Source organism: Carettochelys insculpta, chromosome 22, assembly GCF_033958435.1.
Source record: "Carettochelys insculpta isolate YL-2023 chromosome 22, ASM3395843v1, whole genome shotgun sequence".
Taxonomy (NCBI): Eukaryota; Metazoa; Chordata; order Testudines; family Carettochelyidae; genus Carettochelys; species Carettochelys insculpta.
The window spans coordinates 3330961-3352572 of NC_134158.1; the positions used below are offsets into that span (position 1 = coordinate 3330961).

General features: G+C 66.7%; 1 protein-coding gene across 1 annotated transcript; it reads left to right on the forward strand.

Moving 5' to 3' along the window:
* The first annotated feature begins 4046 nt into the window (after positions 1-4046).
* TEKTL1 (tektin like 1) lies at positions 4047-18621 on the forward strand. The gene is made up of 7 exons (XM_075016762.1): positions 4047-4725; positions 6337-6441; positions 9823-10021; positions 11127-11293; positions 13224-13319; positions 13619-13732; positions 18359-18621. The coding sequence occupies exons 1-7, from the start codon at positions 4180-4182 to the stop codon at positions 18557-18559; spliced, it is 1428 nt and encodes a 475-aa protein (XP_074872863.1). The 5' UTR covers positions 4047-4179; the 3' UTR covers positions 18560-18621.
* The last annotated feature ends 2991 nt before the right edge of the window (positions 18622-21612 follow it).

Consider the following 21612-nt stretch of genomic DNA (forward strand, 5'->3'; position numbering starts at 1 on the left):
CAACCCAGCGAGGGAATCCAGGAGTCCTGGCTCCCAGCCCCCTGCTCCCCCAGGCCAGGGCTAGAACCCAGGAGCTCCTGCCACCTAGTCCAGGCCCTGCCCCACTGGGGTTGCTGAGGGCCACTGACCCAAACCACCCTGTGTATGGTGGAAACCTTCGCCCCCCCCACCCCACCCCACCCCACCCCCACGCCCCTACTTCCAGCTCCTCTGCCCCCAGCTGCTGTTCTCTGCCCTTTCCCCAGCCCCCAAACTGCTGATCGATAGGCCAGCCGGTTGTCTTCCGTGAGTGCTTGAGCCCCGGCGCACCCACGGCCTGGGCGCCTTTGCAGTGTGCCAGCCTGGCTGGGGGTGCTGCAGGGCCAGTGGGGTCAGGCACACTGTGACAGGGAGGCTGCGGGCCAGGCTGGGCCGGTACCCGATCTGCACTCACAGCTGAGCGAGAGGGGTCAGCTGCGGCGCTCTGGGCGTGCAGCCTTGCAAAGGGCGCCAGCGTTGCTTCAGGGTGTGCCGGCCGGCCGGCCGTGGGCCCAGCTGTGGAGTTTTGAATGGGAGTCGCTGGGCAGGGTGAGTTCTGCTTCGCGAGCAGCTCCCCTTGGGCTGTGTCTACACCAGAGGGTTACATCGACCAAACCCGCAGGCCAGGCACACTGCAAGTGCGTTCTGTCAACTGACCTCGGCGCTTTCGGCGACGGCCTTCGGCGTCCCCCGCGAGGCCCAGCGCCCTTCCCAACAGAATCTGCCCACAGAAAAGCCGCCTGGACGCTCTGGGGGCCCTCTGTCGACAGACCGGACTCCGGTCGCCGGGCAGCCCTGCCTGCTGTGCCTCTGGTCGGCCGGTCGGGGGCGAGAGGGCCCAGCAGTCCAGCCGTTCTCTGTCCACACAGCAGGTCACCTTTTCAATCTGCTGTGTGGGGCGGCTCCCTGGCACCAGGAGTTTGCTGGAAGATCTCTTCCGACAGCGACTTCTGTCGCCAGATTGCTGTCGTGTCGACGTAGCCTGGGCGTTTTCACGCTTTCTCCCCCAGCACCGCACGGGAGCCGTGTTAGTGTGTCGTGTCACCCAGAAACCCCCCCCAAACACACACACACACACACACACACACACACACACACACACACGGTCCTACAGCACCTTCAAGAGTAATAATGTTCTTGATTAGTTAATGAGCCCTTGTGGGTAAGACCCAGGGCGTAAAAGTCTGAAGAAGTGGCTCTCACCCAGGAGCGCTCCTCACCCAGCAAATGAAGTGATTCGTTTGCTGCCGGACGGCTTGTTTCCTTCCTGCTCTTTTCTCTCTGTCCCGGCTCATGCTCGGGTTCCTCCTCTTCCCTTAGCTCCAGTTCTTTGCCTACCACAGCCTCTGGCGCGTGCGTTGGTTTTCTGCCAGCTGCAGCTCCGTGCCCGCGAGAGCCTGTCACTCTTTTCCCTCCGTTCTGTCCTGCCGCCCCTCGCTTGGAATAGGCCAACAGAACCCGGGCGCCTGGGGCCTCCCCCATCACCCTCCCGGCCTCACTTTGCATCCTGGCACCCGCGCAGGGAGCCCAGAGCATCCTCTGGACAGTACAACAAGCCGTGTGTTTCATCCTGGCCCTGACGCCACGGCGAGGGGATCCCCGGGGCGCAGCCGGGGGCTGTGGGTGTGCTGTGCCCGTGAGCCGCCTCTCCCAATGCCGCCGTAGCGATGGGCAGCTAGCCGCGACCCCCAGCCCCAAGGCAGGAGAGCTCCCGAGCCCCTCCCGCCTCGCACAGAGACAGGCTCCAGCCAGACCCCGCCCCAGGTGCCCGTCTGCGCCTCCGGAGTGGACACTTCCTCAGCAGCACCACCCCCTGCGCACAAGAGCTGTGTCTACACGTGCACGCTACTTCGAAGTAGCGGCACTAACTTCGAAATAGCGCCCGTCGCAGCTACACGTGTTGGGCGCTATTTCGAAGTTAACTTCGACGTTAGGCGGCGAGACGTCGAAGTCGCTAACCTCATGAGGGGATCGGAATAGCGCCCTACTTCGACGTTCAACGTCGAAGTAGGGACCGTGTAGACGATCCGCGTCCCGCAACGTCGAAATTGCCGGGTCCTCCATGGCGGCCATCAGCTGAGGGGTTGAGAGACGCTCTCTCTCCAGCCCCTGCGGGGCTCTATGGTCACCATGGGCAGCAGCCCTTAGCCCAGGGCTTCTGGCTGCTGCTGCGGCAGCTGGGGATCCATGCTGCATGCACAGGGTCTGCAACCAGTTGTCGGCTCTGTGGATCTTGTGTTGTTTAGTGCAACTGTGTCTGGGAGGGGCCCTTTAAGGGAGCGGCTTGCTGTTGAGTCCGCCCTGTGACCCTGTCTGCAGCTGTGCCTGGCACCCTTATTTCGATGTGTGCTACTTTGGCGTGTAGACGTTCCCTCGCAGCGCCTATTTCGATGTGGTGCTGCGCAACGTCGAAGTTGAACATCGACGTTGCCAGCCCTGGAGGACGTGTAGACGTTATTCATCAAAATAGCCTATTTTGATGTTGCTACATCGAAATAAGCTATTTCGATGTTGGCTTCACGTGTAGACGTAGCCAAGAAGTCCTGGGGCTCCTTGTAGATTAACCGGTATTTTCGAGCATAAGCGTTCGTGGGCAAAGACGCATGAGTGGGGTAGGGTCAGGGTCAGGTCTTTGCCCACGAACGCTCGTGCTCCAAAGTCGGTTAGTCTCCAAGGTGCCACAGGACTTCTCATTGCTCTCGAGGGTACAGGCTCACACAGCTCCCTCTCCGACCCCTGCACACACAGTCCCAGCGCCCTCCCGGGCCCTGCTCTCCCCAGGGAAGGCTCGGGGTGGGGGTCAGGCCGTCCTGGCCTGTGCGTTGCATGCCCCATCCAGAGCACTGCCCTGCTGCAGCAGTAGAGACCCCGTTACCCACACCCTGGGGTCACCCCAATGCCTTTCACCTACTCCCACAGCTCCCCCGCCAGGATCGGGCCCAGTGCCGGCGAGACGCACCGCCCCCCCCCCCGGTCTGTCCCTCCCCCGGCTTAGGACATTCGAACCCCCCACACACACACAATGGAATGGGACAGGGCATTGTGAGGCAAGCGCCCGCTGCCGTGGCAACTGTCTCCGGGGAGGCGATACGGGGGGCGGATGCCAGAGGGCTCCCCGGGATACCACAGCGCGGCACAGGGAACCCGTCTGACCCACACCAGCAGGGAGAGCCCAGGTAGGGGGAGCCGGGGACCCAGCATGGGGCAGCCGCACCCCCACCCCCTGGCCTGACCCACGGCCCAGCCAGCCACCAGCCCCACTGGGCCCCTCAGTCTGACCCACAGCCCAGCCAGCTGCTAGCCCCTCCCTACCCCTGGTCTGACCCACAGCCCAGCTACCCCCCTAGATCCTGCCCCACCTGCCCCCCCCCGGCCTGACCCACAGCCCAGCCACCCCCCTGGACCCTGCCCTGCCTACCCCCCAGTCTGACCCACAGCCCAGCCAGCCACCAACCCCTCCCTACCTCCCTGTCTGACCCATGGCCCTGCCATCCCCTAGACCCCAGCCCCTGCCCCCACCCCGGCCTGACCCACAGCCCAGCCACCCCCGAACCCTGCCCCCCCTACCCCCCGGTCTGACCCACAGCCCAACCAGCCACCAACCCCTCCCTACACCCATCTGACCCATGGCCCAGCCACTCCCTGGACCGTACCCGCTGGCCCCCTAGCCTGACCCACAACTCAGCCACCCCCTAGACCCTGCCCCTCTGCCCCCAGTCTGACCCACAGCCCAGCCAGCCACCAGCACCTCCTTATCCCCTGGTCTCCAGCACACTGCCCCACTCTGCCCAGGTCTGACCCACAGGACAGTCAGGCCCTTACCTGCCCCCATCCCTCCCCATCTCTAGGTCAGACCCACAGGTTAGGCAATTCCCTAGCTACCACCTCTCCCTGTCCAGCCCACGGGGCAGCCAGCCCCCTGCCCCTGCCCCTGCCCCTGCCCCTGCCCTCCTGCCCTCAGATCTGACCCACAGGGGAGCCAGTCTCCCATCCCCCTATCTCTCCCCATGCCCGGGACGTGAAGTGGGGCGGGGTAACCCTCCATCCCAGGCTGGGGCTCCTGGACGGGCTTGGGGGGGCTCCAGCCCTGGCTGTCCGTGGCCGCAGGCCCCCCCAAGCCAGGCAGTGCTGACTTGTCCCCCCTCCAACCCCCGCAGAGCCATGGGGCCGCCGGCGGAGCTGCTGCAGGGCCGGGCAGGCGCGGAGAGCTGGCACCAGGCGGCCCAGGCCACGGCGCGGGCGGCCCAGGCGCTGCGGCAGCGCTGCAGGCGGGAGGCGGTGCAGCAGTGGCGGCCGCCGGGCCAGCCCCCCGAGACGCCCCACGAGCGGCGGGCGCGGCTGCAGGGCTGGCGCTTCCAGGTGGACGTGACGGCGGCGGGCGAGACGCTGGAGAAGCCGCCCGAGGGGCCGGGCGTCACCCTGTGGCGCAGCAAGCTGAAGCCCCCGCCCTGGCGCAGCCGCCTGCCCCTGCCCAGCTTCCGGGACGCCTGCGCCGGGCAGAGCAACGGGCTGGCTGCCCGCCACGCCGCCGCCGTGCGCCTGGTGGTTAGCCGGATGCGCCAGGCCCTGGCCCAGCTCCACGAGCAGGCCAAGCGCCTGGGCCGGGCCCACAGCCGCCTCGCCGCCGCCCTGGCCACTGTGCGCAGCGGGCTGCTCACCAACCGGCACTGCGCCCTGGTGCGCCAGCATCGGCCCCCCGCCGAGCGGGTGAGGGCCCCATGCGGGGCTATGCTCCCTGTGTGCCTGTGCCCCTGTACCTACTGCCCTCTGTACCCCTGTACCCCCCGTACCCACTGCCCTCCATATCCCCGTCCCCCTGTACCCTGTGTTCCCACTGCCCTCCATCCCCCCATACCCTTGTACCCCCTGTTCCCACTGCCCTCTGTTCCCTGTACCCCTGTACCCCCTGTACCCACTGCCTTCCCTACCCCCTGTACCCCGTGTTCCCACTGCCCTCAGTACCCGTACCCTTGTACCCCATGTACCCACTGCCCTCCGGCCTCCTGTACCCTGTGTTCCCACTGCCCTCCGTCCCCCTGTGTCCCTGTACCCCGTGTTCCCACTGCCCTCTGTCCCCCTGTCCCCCCGTACCCTGTGTTCTCACTGCCCTCCATCCCCCCATACCCTTGCATCCCCTGTTCCCACTGCCCTCCATCCCCCCTGTACCCCCTGTTCCCACTGCCCTCCGTCCCCCCGTACCCCATGTTCCCACTGCCCTCTGTCCCCCCCATCCCCCTGTACCCCGTGTTCCCACTGCGCTCCGTACGTGTACCCTTGCACCCCGTTCCCACTGCCCTCCATCCCCCCTGTACCCCGTGTTCCCACTGCCCTCCGTCCCCCCCGTAACCCTTATGCCCCGTTCCCTCTGCTCTCCGTCCCCCCGTACCCCTGTACCCTGTGTTCCCACTGCCCTCCGTACCCTTGTACCCCCTGTTCCCACTGCCCTCCATCCCCCCTGTACCCCGTGTTCCCACTGCCCTCCATCCCCCCCGTAACCCTTATGCCCCCGTTCCTTCTGCTCTCCATCCCCCCGTACCCCTGTACCCTGTGTTCCCACTGCCCTCTGTCCCCCTGTCCCCCCGTACCCTGTGTTCTCACTGCCCTCCATCCCCCCATACCCTTGCACCCCCTGTTCCCACTGCCCTCCATCCCCCCTGTACCCCCTGTTCCCACTGCCCTCTGTCCCCCCATACCCCCTGTTCCCACTGCCCTCCATCCCCCCTGTACCCCGTGTTCCCACTGCCCTCCGTCCCCCCCGTAACCCTTATGCCCCCGTTCCCTCTGCTCTCCGTCCCCCCGTACCCCTGTACCCCGTGTTCCCACTGCCCTCCACCCCCTGTACCTCTGTACCCCTGTACCCTGCATCCCCTCAGCACTCTGCCTTTCTGTGCCCCCTCTGCCCTGCTGTCTCCCTTGTACGCCAGGTCCCCTCTGCCCCCCGTGTCCTCAGCCAGCCCACCAAGCCTGTGAGGGCCTCCTATGTCCCCGAGACCTCTGTCCCCTGTATCCCCTGGACCGTGTCCCTCAGCCCTCTGCCCACCCCTGCCTCAGTCCCCTGTGCTTGCAATTCCCTATGTCCCGGTGCCCCATGGTCCCCCCAGCCCGGCCAGCTGTGGCCCCGGCTGAGCAGGTGAGAGCCCCACACCGCGTTCCTGCTCCCTGTCCCCCCGATGCACCCCGTCCTGCAGCCCTTCACCCCCACACCTGTATCCCCCCCCCAAGCGGGGGGGCCGTCCCCCCACAGAGCAGCGCATCCTGCTGGGTGCTGGGGCCGGGCTGCCGGGGGCTCTGCGCTCACCTCCTCCCGCCCCAGAACAGGTCCCCGACCAGCCGGACGCGCTGCTGCGCTGGGAGCGCCAGGAGCTGCAGAGGCTGAAGGAGGAGCTGGAAGGGGACTTGGCCATGTCGGAGGCACATCTCAAGGTGGGGCAGGGTGGGGGGCACAGCCCTAGAGAGGGGCTGGAGGTCGGGTGGAGGTACAGCCCTAGAGAGGGGTTGGAGGTGGGGCTGGGTGGGGGGCACAGCCCTAGAGAGGGGCTGGAGGTGGGGCGAGGGCACAGTGCTAGAGAGGGGCTGGAGGTGGGGCGAGGGCACAGTGCTAGAGAGGGGCTGGAGGTCGGGTGGAGGTACAGCCCTAGAGAGGGGCTGGAGGTGCGGTGGGGGGCACAGTGCTAGAGAGGGGCTGGAGGTGCGGTGGGGGGCACAGTGCTAGAGAGGGGCTGGAGGTGCGGTGGGGGGCACAGCCCTAGAGAGGGGCTGGAGGTGCGGTGGGGGGCACAGCGCTAGAGAGGGGCTGGCGGTGGGGCAGGGTGGGGGTCACAGCCCTAGAGAGGGGCTGGAGGTGCGGTGGGGGTCACAGCCCTAGAGAGGGGCTGGAGGTGCAGTGGGGGGCACAGCCCTAGAGAGGGGCTGGCGGTGGGGCAGGGTGGGGGGCACAGCCCTAGAGAGGGGCTGGAGGTGCGGTGGGGGGCACAGTGCTAGAGAGGGGCTGGAGGTGCGGTGGGGGGCACAGCCCTAGAGAGGGGCTGGAGGTGCGGTGGGGGGCACAGCGCTAGAGAGGGGCTGGCGGTGGGGCAGGGTGGGGGTCACAGCCCTAGAGAGGGGCTGGAGGTGCGGTGGGGGTCACAGCCCTAGAGAGGGGCTGGAGGTGCAGTGGGGGGCACAGCCCTAGAGAGGGGCTGGCGGTGGGGCAGGGTGGGGGGCACAGCCCTAGAGAGGGGCTGGAGGTGCGGCGGGGGGCACAGCCCTAGAGAGGGGCTGGAGGTGCGGCGGGGGGCACAGTGCTAGAGAGGGGCTGGAGGTGCGGTGGGGGGCACAGCCCTAGAGAGGGGCTGGAGGTGGGGCGAGGGCACAGTGCTAGAGAGGGGCTGGAGGTGGGGCGAGGGCACAGTGCTAGAGAGGGGCTGGAGGTGCGGTGGGGGGCACAGCCCTAGAGAGGGGCTGGCGGTGGGGCAGGGTGGGGGTCACAGCCCTAGAGAGGGGCTGGAGGTGCGGTGGGGGGCACAGTGCTAGAGAGGGGCTGGAGGTGCGGTGGGGGGCACAGCCCTAGAGAGGGGCTGGCGGTGGGGCAGGGTGGGGGTCACAGCCCTAGAGAGGGGCTGGAGGTGCGGTGGGGGGCACAGCGCTAGAGAGGGGCTGGAGGTGCGGTGGGGGGCACAGTGCTAGAGAGGGGCTGGAGGTGGGGCAGGGTGGGGGTCACAGCCCTAGAGAGGGGCTGGAGGTGCGGTGGGGGGCACAGTGCTAGAGAGGGGCTGGCGGTGGGGCAGGGTGGGGGTCACAGCCCTAGAGAGGGGCTGGAGGTGCGGTGGGGGGCACAGTGCTAGAGAGGGGCTGGAGGTGCGGCGGGGGGCACAGTGCTAGAGAGGGGCTGGAGGTGCGGTGGGGGGCACAGTGCTAGAGAGGGGCTGGCGGTGGGGCAGGGTGGGGGTCACAGCCCTAGAGAGGGGCTGGCGGTGGGGCAGGGTGGGGGGCACAGCCCTAGAGAGGGGCTGGAGGCGGGGCAGGGGCACAGCCCCAGAGAGCTGAGCCCTGCCGGTCAGTCCGGCAGGGTGGGCGTGGGGCTGCGGCAGTGGGGCACTGGCGGCAGTGGATGGGTCGAGGGGCCGTGCCTGCCAGCGGGCCCCCTTTCTGATCAGTCTCTGGAGGTCACATCTCATGGAGTCGGACGGGACCTCGGGAGGTCGCCGAGTCCACTCCCAGCCCTGTGGGCAGGACCCAGCCTGGCACCAGACCCCTGCCAATGGGGACGCGCCGGGGAGCCCAGCAGCCACAGCCCAGCGTCCTCAGCGGGGTGCATGGCCCCATGCTGGGCCTGGGCTGCTCACTCCCCCGCAGGACACTGGGCGAATGTGGGGCAGGCGCTGCAGGCTGCCAAGTGCCCCTTGCCTGCGCTGGGGGGGGCGTGCCTGGTCCTCCTTCAGTGGCCCTCCCTGGGTGTGGGCTGGGACACCCCGCTGCCACTGAGCTGGGCATCTGGGCTGGTGTGTTCCTGGGCACCTGTGCCAGGTGCTGGTCTTGCGAGGGGTGCACTGACCCGTGCCAGGCACGAGCTGTGTGTGATGAGGCTCGGGGTCCCCGAGCTGCAAGGAGGGGTCTCTCTGCTGCTCTGCCTGGAGCTGTTCGGCCAGGGCAGGGGTGGAAGCCACTTCCCCTTCCCTGCCTGGATCCTGGACCACCGACCTGTGAGACCTGCTTTTTTGGGGGCCCCCTTTCTCCCAAGGTTGGCCCCTGAGGCTTCTGTAGCTTTGGCTGGGCAGCTACCCCCAAACCTGGGGAGAGCACCCCTCGTTTTCTTTGGCTGCTGGTCGAGACCAGGGCATGAGAGCATTCACCTGGCCAGTGGTCCAGATCATCCCCCCGTCAGTACATCCGCAGGCAAACGGCTGTGCACACCCACCTCCTTGGGGCCCTCCTTATCCCCCCATTTCAGGTGCACCCTCGCCAGGGGTCCCGTCGATTCCCCTTACAGGCAGGTGGGAACTGGGCATCATCCGGCCCAGTGCCACCACCTCCGGCACTTGTGAGGCTCCTTCCTTCTGCGCTCAATCAGCCACCGCTGGGCGCTCACCCCGCGGGTGCCGAGCATCCCTCTCCTGACACCAGAGTGACGGGGTTCGGGGTCCCCAAGCTCTGCACCCCCTCGCAGGCAGGAGGGACTCTCACTGAGCAGGTAGCACAGGAGGTTTATGAGGCGACAGAGCCCAGCTCAGCACAGAGGGGTCAGTACAGCCGGCAGAGACAGTCATTCCCACCCGTCCTGGGGAGGGGAGCCCGAGGGGGGCCCCTCTGGGCTGTAGCTTCCCCCCTCGCCAGGCTGGCTGTCTTCCAGCTCCTTCTCCCCCCCCCTTCTAACTGCCGCCTCCGATTTAAAACCCCCCTTTGGCTCCTCCCTGCTCTGTGCTCAGGGCAGAGGTGTTACCTGCCAGCCTAGGTTATAGCCCCAGGGTCACCCTTAGCTGTTGGGAGCTGCTCTGCCTGTCACACACATCCAGCCTGAGTCTCACACGTGCACTCCCCCCACTCCATCACATCGTGCGAGGAGTGCGCTGACCTGTGCCAGGAGCTGGTTGTGCAAGGGGGTGCACTGACCCATTCCAGGAGCTGGTTGTGTGGGGTGGGGCGGGTGCACTGACCCATGCCAGGTGCTGGGTGCGCGAGGGGTGCCCTGACTCGTGCCAGGCCCTGGGCTTGTGGCACACACACTATCGGTGTCCCTGTCAGGCCCTGAGCTTGTGGCGCACACTGTTGGTGTCCCCGTGCCAGGCTCTGAGCTTGTGGCACACACTGTTGGTGTCCTCGTGCCAGGCTCTGGACAAGTGCCAACACACGCTGGAGCTGCTGTGCCAGGAGCGGGGTCGGGCCCTGGAGCTGCTGGGGCAGCCGCTGCACATGGTGCTGCTGGAGGCCGAGCGCGACTCCTGGCTCAGCCTGAGCCGGCCCTCGACCCCCTTCGTGGTGAGGAACCCCACACCGGAGCCCAGCCCCTTCGGGCCCTACACACCAGGTACGGACTAGCCCCCCTCCCGGGGCACCGACCCAGCCCCATCAGGCCCTACATGCCAGGTACGGACCAGCCCCCCTCCTGGGGCCCCACCCACTGGCCCAGCCCCGTCAGGCCCTATACACCAGGTACGGACCAGCCCCCCACTCCCAGGGCCCCACCCACTGGCCCAGCCCCGTCAGGCCCTAAACACCAGGTATGGACCAGCCCCTCCCTCCCAGGGCCCCCACCCACTGGCCCAGCCCTGTTGGGCCCTACACACGAGGTGCGGACCAACTCCCCTCCCGGGGTCCCCATCCACTGGCCCAGCCCTGTTGGGCCCTACACACGAGGTGCGGACCAACTCCCCTCCCGGGGTCCCCATCCACTGGCCCAGCCCTGTTGGGCCCTACACACCAGATATGGACCAGCCAGCTCCACCCAGGGGACCCCCACCGCCTCACCCACTAGCCCAGGCGTGCAGAGCCCTACATGATAGGTATGGACCAGCCTGCCCCAGGGACCCCCTGTAGTCCCACAGTTCTCATGAGTGGATGTGCAGCCCAGGGACCCCTACCAATTATCCAGCCTTCCATCAGCCCCTCTGTGCCCCAGAGAAAGAGACCCCCACCTCGTCTCAGCCCTCAGCCCATGCGTGGCAGCAGGTCACTGCTGGGGGAGGGCGGACTGTGACCCCTGTGCCCCAGAGACCCCCCTCGACTCAGCCCCAGCCTACGCGTGGCAGTGGGTTGCTGCCGGGGGAGGGGGCTCTGACCCCTGTGCCCCAGAGACCCCCACCTCGTCTCAGCCCTCAGCCCATGCGTGGTGGTGGGTCGCTGGCGGGGAAGGGGGGGGCTCTGACCCCTGTGCCCCAGAGACCCCCCTCGACCCAGCCCCAGCCCACGCGTGGCGGTGGGTCGCTGCTGGGGGAGGGGGGGGCTCTGACCCCTGTGCCCCAGAGACCCCCCCCTCGACCCAGCCCCAGCCCACGCGTGGCGGTGGGTCACTGGTGGGGAAGGGGGGGGGCTCTGACCCCTAAGCCCCAGAGACCCCCCTCGACCCAGACCCAGCCCACGCGTGGCGGTGGGTCGCTGGCGGGGAAGGGGGGCTGTGACCCCTGTGCCCCCAGAGTGCGCGGCGGCCATTGAGGAGGCCCGGCGCCTGACCCTGCGCTCCGAGGAGGTGCTGGCCAGGCTGAGGGCGGCCACGGCCCAGGCCACGGACTTGCGCCAAGGGGCCCAGGTGGCTGTGGGGGGCAGCCTGCAGCGCAAGATGGACGAGACCCTGCGGCTCAAGGTGAGGGGGTTCCCTGCTCCTAGCCCCTCCCCCCACTGCCCCCCATGCACCCTGCTCCTAGCCCCTCCCCCCACTGCCCCCCAGGGGGCCTGCCCCTAGCCCCTCCCCCCACTGCCCCCCAGGGACCCTGCTCCTAGCCCCTGCCTTCCACTGCCCCCAGGGGCCCTGCTCCTAGCCCCTGCCCCCCACTGCCCCCCAGGGACCCTGCTCCTAGCCCCTGCCCCCCACTGCCCCCCATGCACCCTGCTCCTAGCCCCTGCCACCCACTACCCCCCAGGGGGCCTGCCCCTAGCCCCTCACAGACAGTGCTCCTAGCCCCCCCACTGCCCCCCAGGGGCCCTGCTCCTAGCCCCTCCCCTCCACTGCCCCCCATGCACCCTGCTCCTAGCCCCTGCCACCCACTACCCCCCAGGGACCCTGCTCCTAGCCCCTGCCCCCCACTGCCCCCCATGCACCCTGCTCCTAGCCCCTCCCCCCCACTGCCCCCCAGGGACCCTGCTCCTAGCCCCTGCCACCCACTACCCCCCAGGGACCCTGCTCCTAGCCCCTGCCACCCACTACCCCCCAGGGACCCTGCTCCTAGCCCCTCCCTTCCACTGCCCCCAGGGGCCCTGCTCCTAGCCCCTGCCCCCCACTGCCCCCCATGCACCCTGCTCCTAGCCCCTCCCCCCCACTGCCCCCCAGGGGGCCTGCCCCTAGCCCCTCACAGACAGTGCTCCTAGCCCCCCCACGGACCCTGCTCCTAGCTCCTCCCCTCCACTTCCCCCAGGGCCCTACTCCTAGCCCCCCACTACCCCCAGGGGCCCTGCTCCTAGCACCTGCCCCCACTGCCCCCCATGCACCCTGCTCCTAGCCCCTACCCCCACGGCCCCCAGTGTCCCTGCTTCTAGCCCCCCACCGCCTGCCAGGGGCACTGGTCCTAGCCCCTCCCCCCACTGCCCCCCAGGGGCCCTGCTCCTAGACCCTTACTGACCCCCAAGGACCCTGCTCCTAGACCTTCCCCCCACTGCCCCCCTGGGGCCCTGCTTCTAGTTCCCCCACTGCCCCCAAGGGACCCTGTTCCTAGGCCCCCTGTGTGCTGCTTCCTGGGACCCATCTGCCCCAGATGTTGCCCCCCCAGAGATGGACAGCCCTATAGCCCCATCTCATGTCCCCTGTCTCTCCCCCAACGGCCCCTTCTCTCAGACCCTTTCCTGCCGCCGCTCCAGGGCATCCCCCCGCCATGAACAACCCCCACCCTGGCAAGCTGTTGTCTTGTGCCCCAGCTTCCACTCTGTGCCCCCCATGGGCCCACTCCCCACCCTCTGCCATGCACCCCCCGGGCAGCCCTCACGGCACCCCAGGGCCCCTGCCTGTGGGCACCCTCCAACACCCAGCTCTGGAGCAGCCTCTTGGGGGTCGTGCTTGCTGGGGAGTGGTGGTATGGTCCAGCCCTCCAGACCAGGGGTCCCATTTACCCTTCTCGGCCGGCCAGGAGACCTCCCGGACTCTGAACCAGCCCCACAGCCCCTGCCCCACAGCCCCAGCTCTTTACCAGCCCTTGCCTCATGGCCCCAGCTCCGTACCAGCCCCACAGCCCCAGTTCTGTACCTGCCCTACAGGCCCTGCCCTACAGTCCCTGCCTCGCGGCCCCAGCTCTTTACCGGCCCCACAGCACCTGCCTCGCGGCCCCAGCTCTTTACCGGCCCCACAGCCCCTGCTCCACAGCCCCAGTTCTGTACCTGCCCTACAGGCCCTGCCCCACAGCACCTGCCTTGCGGCCCCAGCTCTTTACCGGCCCCACAGCTCCTCACCCACAGCCCCAGGCCTGCATGGCAGGGGCAGGGCACAGTGTGCCAGAGGCCAGACCACACCTCTGGGGCTGGGGTGACCAGGGCCTGCGGGGGCCCCTCCTGTGTCCCACCTAACCCTGCACTCCCGCCCCGGCCAGGAGCGTCTCTACATGACTCTGGGGGGCCTGCGCAGCACCCTGAATCGGTGCCTGCGCTTCCACGAGGAGCTGGATGTGACCCAGGGCATGACCATGGTGAGTGGGGGGCTCGTGGGGCTGACACTGCTGGGGGGAGGGGTGACAAGGGAGGGTGACGGGGGGTTGGCGGTAAGAGTTTGTGGAGAAGCAGGAGCAAGAAGGACTGACTGGGACCCCCAGGGATGGGCAGGGGAACGGGAGCCCAGCTGGGGGAGGGGCGATGGCTGGGGGGAGGGGAGCCCGGCTTGGGGGAGATGGGCAGGGGGAGGAGAAGGGAGCCTGGCTGGGGGCAGGCAGGGGGGTGGGTGGGCAGAGCGGGGTGCTGCCCTGCTCTGACCCCTGCTACATTGCTCCAGGGCCCCGAGTCCAGCAAGTACCTGGAGGCACGAGAGAAGCTGACCCGGCCCATGGTGCGGGTGTACCAACGCCATGTGGGCACCCAGCTGCCTGAGGCCCAGATCCTCACCCAGGTAAGTGCCAGGCCGCACCCCCCAGCACGGCAGCAGGGAGAAGCGGTCTTGCCTTCTGGGGGTACCTTGCCTGGCTGGGATGGCTGCAGGGTGGTGATGGTGCTGCTGGACAGCTGCTGCCTGGCCCAAACTGGTCTGAGCATCGCTAGAGAGCAGCACCTTACGTGGCTGAGGTGGCTTTATTGCTGGAGGTGGGGGGTACAGTGCCTGGCTGTAGGGGTGATGGTGTTGCTGGATGGGGGTAGGTTGCCTGGCTGTAGGGGGTGATGGTGCTGCTCGATGGGGGTACATTACCTGGCTGTAGGGGGTGATGGTGTTGCTGGATGGGGGTACAATGCCTGGTTGTAGGAGGTGAAGGTGTTGTCGGATGGGGGTAGGTTGCCTGGCTGTAGGGGGTGATGGTGCTGCTTGATGGGGGTACATTACCTGGCTGTAGGCGGTGATGGTGTTGCTGGATGGGGGTACAATGCCTGGCTGTAGGAGGTGATGGTGTTGTTGGATGGGGGTACAATGCCTGGTTGTAGGGGGTGATGGTGTTGCTGAATGGGGGTAAGTTAACTGGCTGTAGGGGGTGATGGCATTGCTGGGTGGGGGTAGGTTGCCTGGCTGTAAGGGGTGAGGGTGTTGCTGGATGGGGGTAGGTTACCCAGCTGTAGGGGGTGATGGTGTGGCTGGATGGGGGTAGGTTTCCTGGCTGTAGGGGGTGATGGTGTGGCTGGATAGGGGTAGGTTTCCTGGCTGTAGGGGTGATGGTGTGGCTGGATGGGGGTAGGTTACCTGGCTGTAGGGGTGATGGTGTGGCTGGGTGGGGGTAGGTTACCTGGCTGTAGGGGGTGATGGGGTGGCTGGATAGGGGTAGGTTACCTGGCTGTAGGGGGTGATGGTGTGGCTGGATGGGGGTAGGTTACCTGGCTTTAGGGGGTGATGGTATGGGTGGATAGGGGTAGGTTACCTGGCTGTAGGGGGTGATGGTGTGGCTGGATGGGGATAGGTTTCCTGGCTGTAGGGGGTGATGGTGTGGCTGGATATGGGTAGGTTACGTGGCTGTAGGGGGTGATGGTGTGGCTGGATGGGGGCAGGTTTCCTGGCTGTAGGGGGTGATGGTGTGGCTGGATAGGGGTAGGTTGCCTGGCTGTAGGGGGTGATGGTGTGGCTGGATGGGGGTAGGTTGCCTGGCTGTAGGGGGTGATGGTGTGGCTGGATGGGGGTAGATTACCTGGCTGTAGGGGGTGATGGTGTGGCTGGATGGGGGTAGGTTTCCTGGCTGTAGGGGGTGATGGTGTGGCTGGATATGGGTAGGTTACGTGGCTGTAGGGGGTGATGGTGTGGCTGGATGGGGGCAGGTTTCCTGGCTGTAGGGGGTGATGGTGTGGCTGGATGGGGGGTAGGTTACCTGGCTTTAGGGGGTGATGGTGTGGGTGGATGGGGGTAGGTTACCTGGCTGTAGGAATGATGGTGTGGCTGGATGGGGGTAGATTACCTGGCTGTAGGGGGTGATGGTATGGCTGGATGGTGGCAGGTTGCCTGGCTGTAGGGGGTGATGGTGTGGCTGGATGGGCGTAGGTTGCCTTGCTGTAGGGGGTGATGGGGTGGCTGGATGGGGGCAGGTTTCCTGGCTGTAGGGGGTGATGGTGTGGCTGGATGGGGGGTAGGTTACCTGGCTTTAGGGGGTGATGGTGTGGGTGGATGGGGGTAGGTTACCTGGCTGTAGGAATGATGGTGTGGCTGGATGGGGGTAGATTACCTGGCTGTAGGGGGTGATGGTATGGCTGGATGGTGGCAGGTTGCCTGGCTGTAGGGGGTGATGGTGTGGCTGGATGGGCGTAGGTTGCCTTGCTGTAGGGGGTGATGGTGTGGGTGGATGGGGGTAGGTTACCTGGCTGTAGGGGGTGATGGTGTGGCTGGATGGGGGGTAGGTTACCTGGCTGTAGGGGGTGATGGGGTGGCTGGATGGGGGTAGGTTACCTGGCTGTAGGGGGTGATGGTGTGGCTGGATGGGCGTAGGTTGCCTTGCTGTAGGGGGTGATGGGGTGGCTGGATGGGGGTAGGTTACCTGGCTGTAGGGGGTGATGGTGTGGCTGGATGGGGGGTAGGTTACCTGGCTTTAGGGGGTGATGGTGTGGGTGGATGGGGGTAGGTTACCTGGCTGTAGGGGGTGATGGGGTGGCTGGATAGGGGTAGGTTGCCTGGCTGTAGGGGGTGATGGTGTGGCTGGATGGGGGTAGGTTGCCTGGCTGTAGGGGGTGATGGGGTGGCTGGATGGGGGTAGATTACCTGGCTGTAGGGGGTGATGGTGTGGCTGGATGGGGGTAGGTTTCCTAGCTGTAGGGGGTGATGGTGTGGCTGGATATGGGTAGGTTACGTGGCTGTAGGGGGTGATGGTGTGGCTGGATGGGGGCAGGTTTCCTGGCTGTAGGGGGTGATGGTGTGGCTGGATGGGGGGTAGGTTACCTGGCTTTAGGGGGTGATGGTGTGGGTGGATGGGGGTAGGTTACCTGGCTGTAGGAATGATGGTGTGGCTGGATGGGGGTAGATTACCTGGCTGTAGGGGGTGATGGTATGGCTGGATGGTGGCAGGTTGCCTGGCTGTAGGGGGTGATGGTGTGGCTGGATGGGCGTAGGTTGCCTGGCTGTAGGGGGTGATGGTGTGGGTGGATGGGGGTAGGTTACCTGGCTGTAGGGGGTGATGGGGTGGCTGGATAGGGGTAGGTTACCTGGCTGTAGGGGGTGATGGTGTGGCTGGATGGGGGTAGGTTACCTGGCTGTAGGGGGTGATGGTGTGGGTGGATGGGGGTAGGTTACCTGGCTGTAGGGGGTGATGGGGTGGCTGGATAGGGGTAGGTTACCTGGCTGTAGGGGGTGATGGTGTGGCTGGATGGGGGTAGGTTACCTGGCTGTAGGGGGTGATGGTGTGGCTGGATGGGGGTAGGTTACCTGGCTTTAGGGGGTGATGGTGTGGGTGGATGGGGGTAGGTTACCTGGCTGTAGGGGGTGATGGGGTGGCTGGATAGGGGTAGGTTACCTGGCTGTAGGGGGTGATGGTGTGGGTGGATGGGGGTAGGTTACCTGGCTGTAGGGGGTGATGGTGTGGCTGGATGGGGGTAGGTTACGTGGCTGTAGGGGGTGATGGTGTGGCTGGATGGGGGGTAGGTTACCTGGCTTTAGGGGGTGATGGTGTGGCTGGATGGGGGGTAGGTTACCTGGCTGTAGGGGGTGATGGTGTGGGTGGATGGGGGTAGGTTACCTGGCTGTAGGAATGATGGTGTGGCTGGATGGGGGTAGATTACCTGGCTGTAGGGGGTGATGGTATGGCTGGATGGTGGCAGGTTGCCTGGCTGTAGGGGGTGATGGTGTGGCTGGATGGGCGTAGGTTGCCTGGCTGTAGGGGGTGATGGGGTGGCTGGATGGGGGTAGGTTACCTGGCTGTAGGGGGTGATGGTATGGCTGGATGGTGGCAGGTTGCCTGGCTGTAGGGGGTGATGGGGTGGCTGGATGGGGGTAGGTTACCTGGCTGTAGGGGGTGATGGTGTGGCTGGATGGGGGGTAGGTTACCTGGCTTTAGGGGGTGATGGTGTGGCTGGATGGGCGTAGGTTGCCTTGCTGTAGGGGGTGATGGTGTGGCTGGATGGGGGTAGGTTACCTGGCTTTAGGGGGTGATGGTGTGGGTGGATGGGGGTAGGTTACCTGGCTGTAGGGGGTGATGGGGTGGCTGGATAGGGGTAGGTTACCTGGCTGTAGGGGGTGATGGTGTGGCTGGATGGTGGCAGGTTGCCTGGCTGCGGGGGCTGATCGCTGCCAGGTGAGGATCCCTTGCCCAGCTGTGATGGCTATGTGTGAGAACAATTGTTCCCTGTAAGCTGAGGGCTTGGGCGTCGGCGCAGGAGAGATTCCCGTGCTGCCCGGCTCGTCAGCAGAGCCCCCGCAGCCAGGTTTGTGTTTCTATTTGTGGTGCACGAGTGCACCTGCCTCAGTGCACTTAGAAAACTTATTCTGCCCATGGATGGAAACGTTTAGAGGGAATATTGGTGACAACAGCTCTTGGCAGGGTTCCTTCCCCAACCACAGGGGTGATGCTGCTGCTGGAGATGGTGAGCTAGCCCAGCTGGTAGGGGTGAGGGGTAGCTAGGTGGTGGTAGCGCACCTGGCCAGAGGGAGCGATGGTGTTGCTGGAGGAGGATGAGTTCACCCAGCTACTAGTGTGCAGTATCTAGGCAGGGGTACCTATTCTGGCCACAGGGAGTGGGCAGTGTTGCTGGAGGAGAGTGACTCCTCCCAGCGCTGCTAGGGGTTAGGTGTAGCTAGGCGGTGGTACCTCACCCGCCCGCAGGCAGTGACGGTGTTGCTGGAGGAGGGTGACTCCTCCCAGCTGCTAGGGGTTAGGTGTAGCTAGGCGGTGGTACCTCACCCGCCCGCAGGCAGTGACGGTGTTGCTGGAGGAGGGTGACTCCTCCCAGCTGCTAGGGGTTAGGTGTAGCTAGGTGGTGGTACCTCACCCGCCCGCAGGCAGTGACGGTGTTGCTGGAGGAGAGTGACTCCTCCCAGCTGCTAGGGGTTAGGTGTAGCTAGGCGGTGGTACCTCACCCGACTGCAGGCAGTGACGGTGTTCTCTGTCCACCTGTGCCCCAGGGCAGTGAGCTGTTGGAGCGCTCCATGCAGAAGACCGCTGCCAACATGCGGCAGCTGCAGGCCACCCAGCGGCACCTGTGCACCGCCCTCCGCGACAAGCAGATGGGCTATGAGGTGGACGGCAACGTGCAGCGCCTGCGCCGCCGCCGCATGGACCCCCGCAGCAGCCTGGGGGAGGCCCAGCAACTAGTCTGCTCCTAGGGGGCCTCACTGGGGCCCCCGTCCCCGCCCAGAGCATGAGAATAAATTCTTCAGAGAGCTTGGCCCTGCCTGGCAGCGCTGCCCCAACAGTCAGAGGGACGCGGGTCCTGAGCAGGCCGGGTGGGCACCAGAGGGCATGGGGAGGCCAGGTGGTGGGGCTGGGGGAGACCAGGAGATGGGGAGGCCGGGTGGTGGGGCAGGGGGAGATGGGGGGTGGGGAGGCCAGGTGGTGCGGCTGGGGGAGACCAGGGGATGGGGAGGCCAGGTAGTGGGGCTGGGGGAGACGGGGGGTGGGGAGGCCAGGTGGTGGGGCAGGGGGAGACGGGGGGGTGGGGAGGCCGGGTGGTGCGGCTGGGGGAGACCAGGGGATGGGGAAGCCAGGTAGTGGGGCTGGGGGAGACCAGGAGATGGGGAGGCCAGGTGGTGGGGCAGGGGGAGACGGGGGGGTGGGGAGGCTGGGTGGTGGGGCAGGGGGAGATGGGGGGGTGGGGAGGCCGGGTGGTGGGGCTGATGTACAAGGGGACATGGCCCTGCTGCACTGGGCAGGGCCCCAAGGACCATCCGGGCCAAAGCCTGGGCAACAGGTGTAAACGGCGCTGGCCTGGCAGGAGCCCTCCGCCACCATCTAAGCCCAGAGGAGTTTGGGGCAGAGCTGTACAGGCGCCCCAGTGACTCGGACCCAGACCCGAGAGCATTCCCCTCCGTGGGGGATATGGCTGTGGCCGGGCTTCAGGACGGGGGGGGCAGCTCCTGAGCTGCGTGGCAGGTGTGATTCACCGCCCGGACCACGAGGCCCTTTGCCGAGGCATCGAAAAGCACCGCAGTGGCTGTTCCCGAGGGCCTCGGTCCCAGGCAAGCAGAGTCCCTCCCGCGCCCCGAGGGGTGCACGACAATGTTGAAAACGCCCCGGTGTGATGGTAACCAGCAGCCGGCACACGAACTGGGCACCTCGCCGGCTCCGTGCATGAGCGTCTGTGAGCCAACAGCCCCGGGGTGCCAGCAAACACTGCCGGGGGCTCCGTCCGGCTCTCCACGGGTTCCAGGTGCCCTACGCAGGAAGGTGACCCCCCAGTTGTGTGGGTTACATGGTGATGAAGTGGAGTTGTGGGGGGCTCAAAGGGGGGGGGTCACTCAGTGCCCCGAGCGTTACTGGCTGGAGAACCCAGTGACTGGTGTCTGACACCCAGCTCAGCTCCGGCTCTGGTTCCAGCCTGTGGGAGGAGCCCGGTGCCCTGACCAGGGGGTCCCAGCCAGGGGGACAAAGGACAGAGGAGAGGGGTGGGGAGAGAGGGACCCAGGTGGCCCTGTTCTCCTGGTTAGGGGGCGAAGGACAGAAGAGAGGGGTGGGGAGAGAGGGGCCCAGGCGGCCCTGTTTTCCTGGGTGGGGGATGAAGGACAGAGCAGAGGGGTGGGGAGAGAGGGGCCCAGGCGGCCCTGTTCTCCTGGGTGGGGGGCGAAGGACAGAGCAGAGGGGTGGGGAGAGAGGGGCCCAGACGGCCCTGTTCTCCTGGGTGGGAGACGAAGGACAGAGGAGAGGGGTGGGGAGAGAGGGGCCCAGGCGGCCCTGTTCTCCTGGGCGGGGGGCGAAGGACAGAGGAGAGGGGTGGGGAGAGAGGGGCCCACGCGGCCCAGTTCTCCTGGGTGGGGGATGAAGGACAGAGCAGAGGGGTGGGGAGAGAGGGGCCCAGGCGGCCCTGTTCTCCTGGGCGGGGGATGAAGGACAGAGCAGAGGGGTGGGGAGAGAGGGGCCCAGGCGGCCCTGTTCTCCTGGGTGGGAGACGAAGGACAGAGCAGAGGGGTGGGGAGAGAGGGGCCCAGGCGGCCCTGTTCTCCTGGGTGGGGGACGAAGGACAGAGGAGAGGGGTGGGGAGAGAGGGGCCCAGGCGGCCCTGTTCTCCTGGGTGGGGGATGAAGGACAGAGGAGAGAGTTGGGGAGAGAGGGGCCCAGGCGGCCCTGTTCTCCTGGGTGGGGGATGAAGGACAGAGGAGAGGGGTGGGGAGAGAGGGGCCCAGGCGGCCCTGTTCTCCTGGGTGGGGGATGAAGGACAGAGGAGAGAGTTGGGGAGAGAGGGGCCCAGGCGGCCCTGTTCTCCTGGGTGGGGGATGAAGGACAGAGGAGAGGGGTGGGGAGAGAGGGGCCCAGGCGGCCCTGTTCTCCTGGGTGGGAGACGAAGGACAGAGCAGAGGGGTGGGGAGAGAGGGGCCCAGGCGGCCCTGTTCTCCTGGGTGGGGGACGAAGGACAGAGGAGAGGGGTGGGGAGAGAGGGGCCCAGGCGGCCCTGTTCTCCTGGGTGGGAGACGAAGGACAGAGCAGAGGGGTGGGGAGAGAGGGGCCCAGGTGGCCCTGTTCTCCTGGGTGGGGGACGAAGGACAGAGGAGAGGGGTGGGGAGAGAGGGGCCCAGGCGGCCCTGTTCTCCTGGGTGGGGGATGAAGGACAGAGCAGAGGGGTGGGGAGAGAGGGGCTCAGGTAGCCCTGTTCTCCTGGGTGGGGGATGAAGGACAGAGGAGAGGGGTGGGGAGAGAGGGACCCAGGCGGCCCTGTTCTCCTGGGTGGGGGATGAAGAACAGAGGAGAGGGGTGGGGAGAGAGGGGCTCAGGTAGCCCTGTTCTCCTGGGTGGGGGATGAAGGACAGAGGAGAGGGGTGGGGAGAGAGGGACCCAGGCGGCCCTGTTCTCCTGGGTGGGGGATGAAGGACAGAGCAGAGGGGTGGGGAGAGAGGGGCCCAGGCGGCCCTGTTCTCCTGGGTGGGGGACGAAGGACAGAGGAGAGGGGTGGGGAGAGAGGGGCTCAGGTAGCCCTGTTCTCCTGGGTGGGGGATGAAGAACAGAGGAGAGGGGTGGGGAGAGAGGGGCTCAGGTAGCCCTGTTCTCCTGGGTGGGGGACGAAGGACAGAGGAGAGGGGTGGGGAGAGAGGGGCCCAGGCGGCCCTGTTCTCCTGGGTGGGGGACGAAGGACAGAGGAGAGGGGTGGGGAGAGAGGGGCCCAGGCGGCCCTGTTCTCCTGGGTGGGGGATGAAGGACAGAGGAGAGGGGTGGGGAGAGAGGGGCCCAG

What these genes read in the sequence shown, in the direction of transcription:
- TEKTL1 (XM_075016762.1), top strand. Translation starts at nt 4,180, where the DNA reads ATGGGGCCGCCGGCGGAGCTGCTGCAGGGCCGGGCAGGCGCGGAGAGC. An exon ending in CTTCGGGCCCTACACACCAG is followed by an intron (nt 10,022 to 11,126) that starts GTACGGACTAGC and finishes CTGTGCCCCCAG; the next exon opens with AGTGCGCGGCGGCCATTGAG. An exon ending in AGGCCCAGATCCTCACCCAG is followed by an intron (nt 13,733 to 18,358) that starts GTAAGTGCCAGG and finishes CCTGTGCCCCAG; the next exon opens with GGCAGTGAGCTGTTGGAGCG.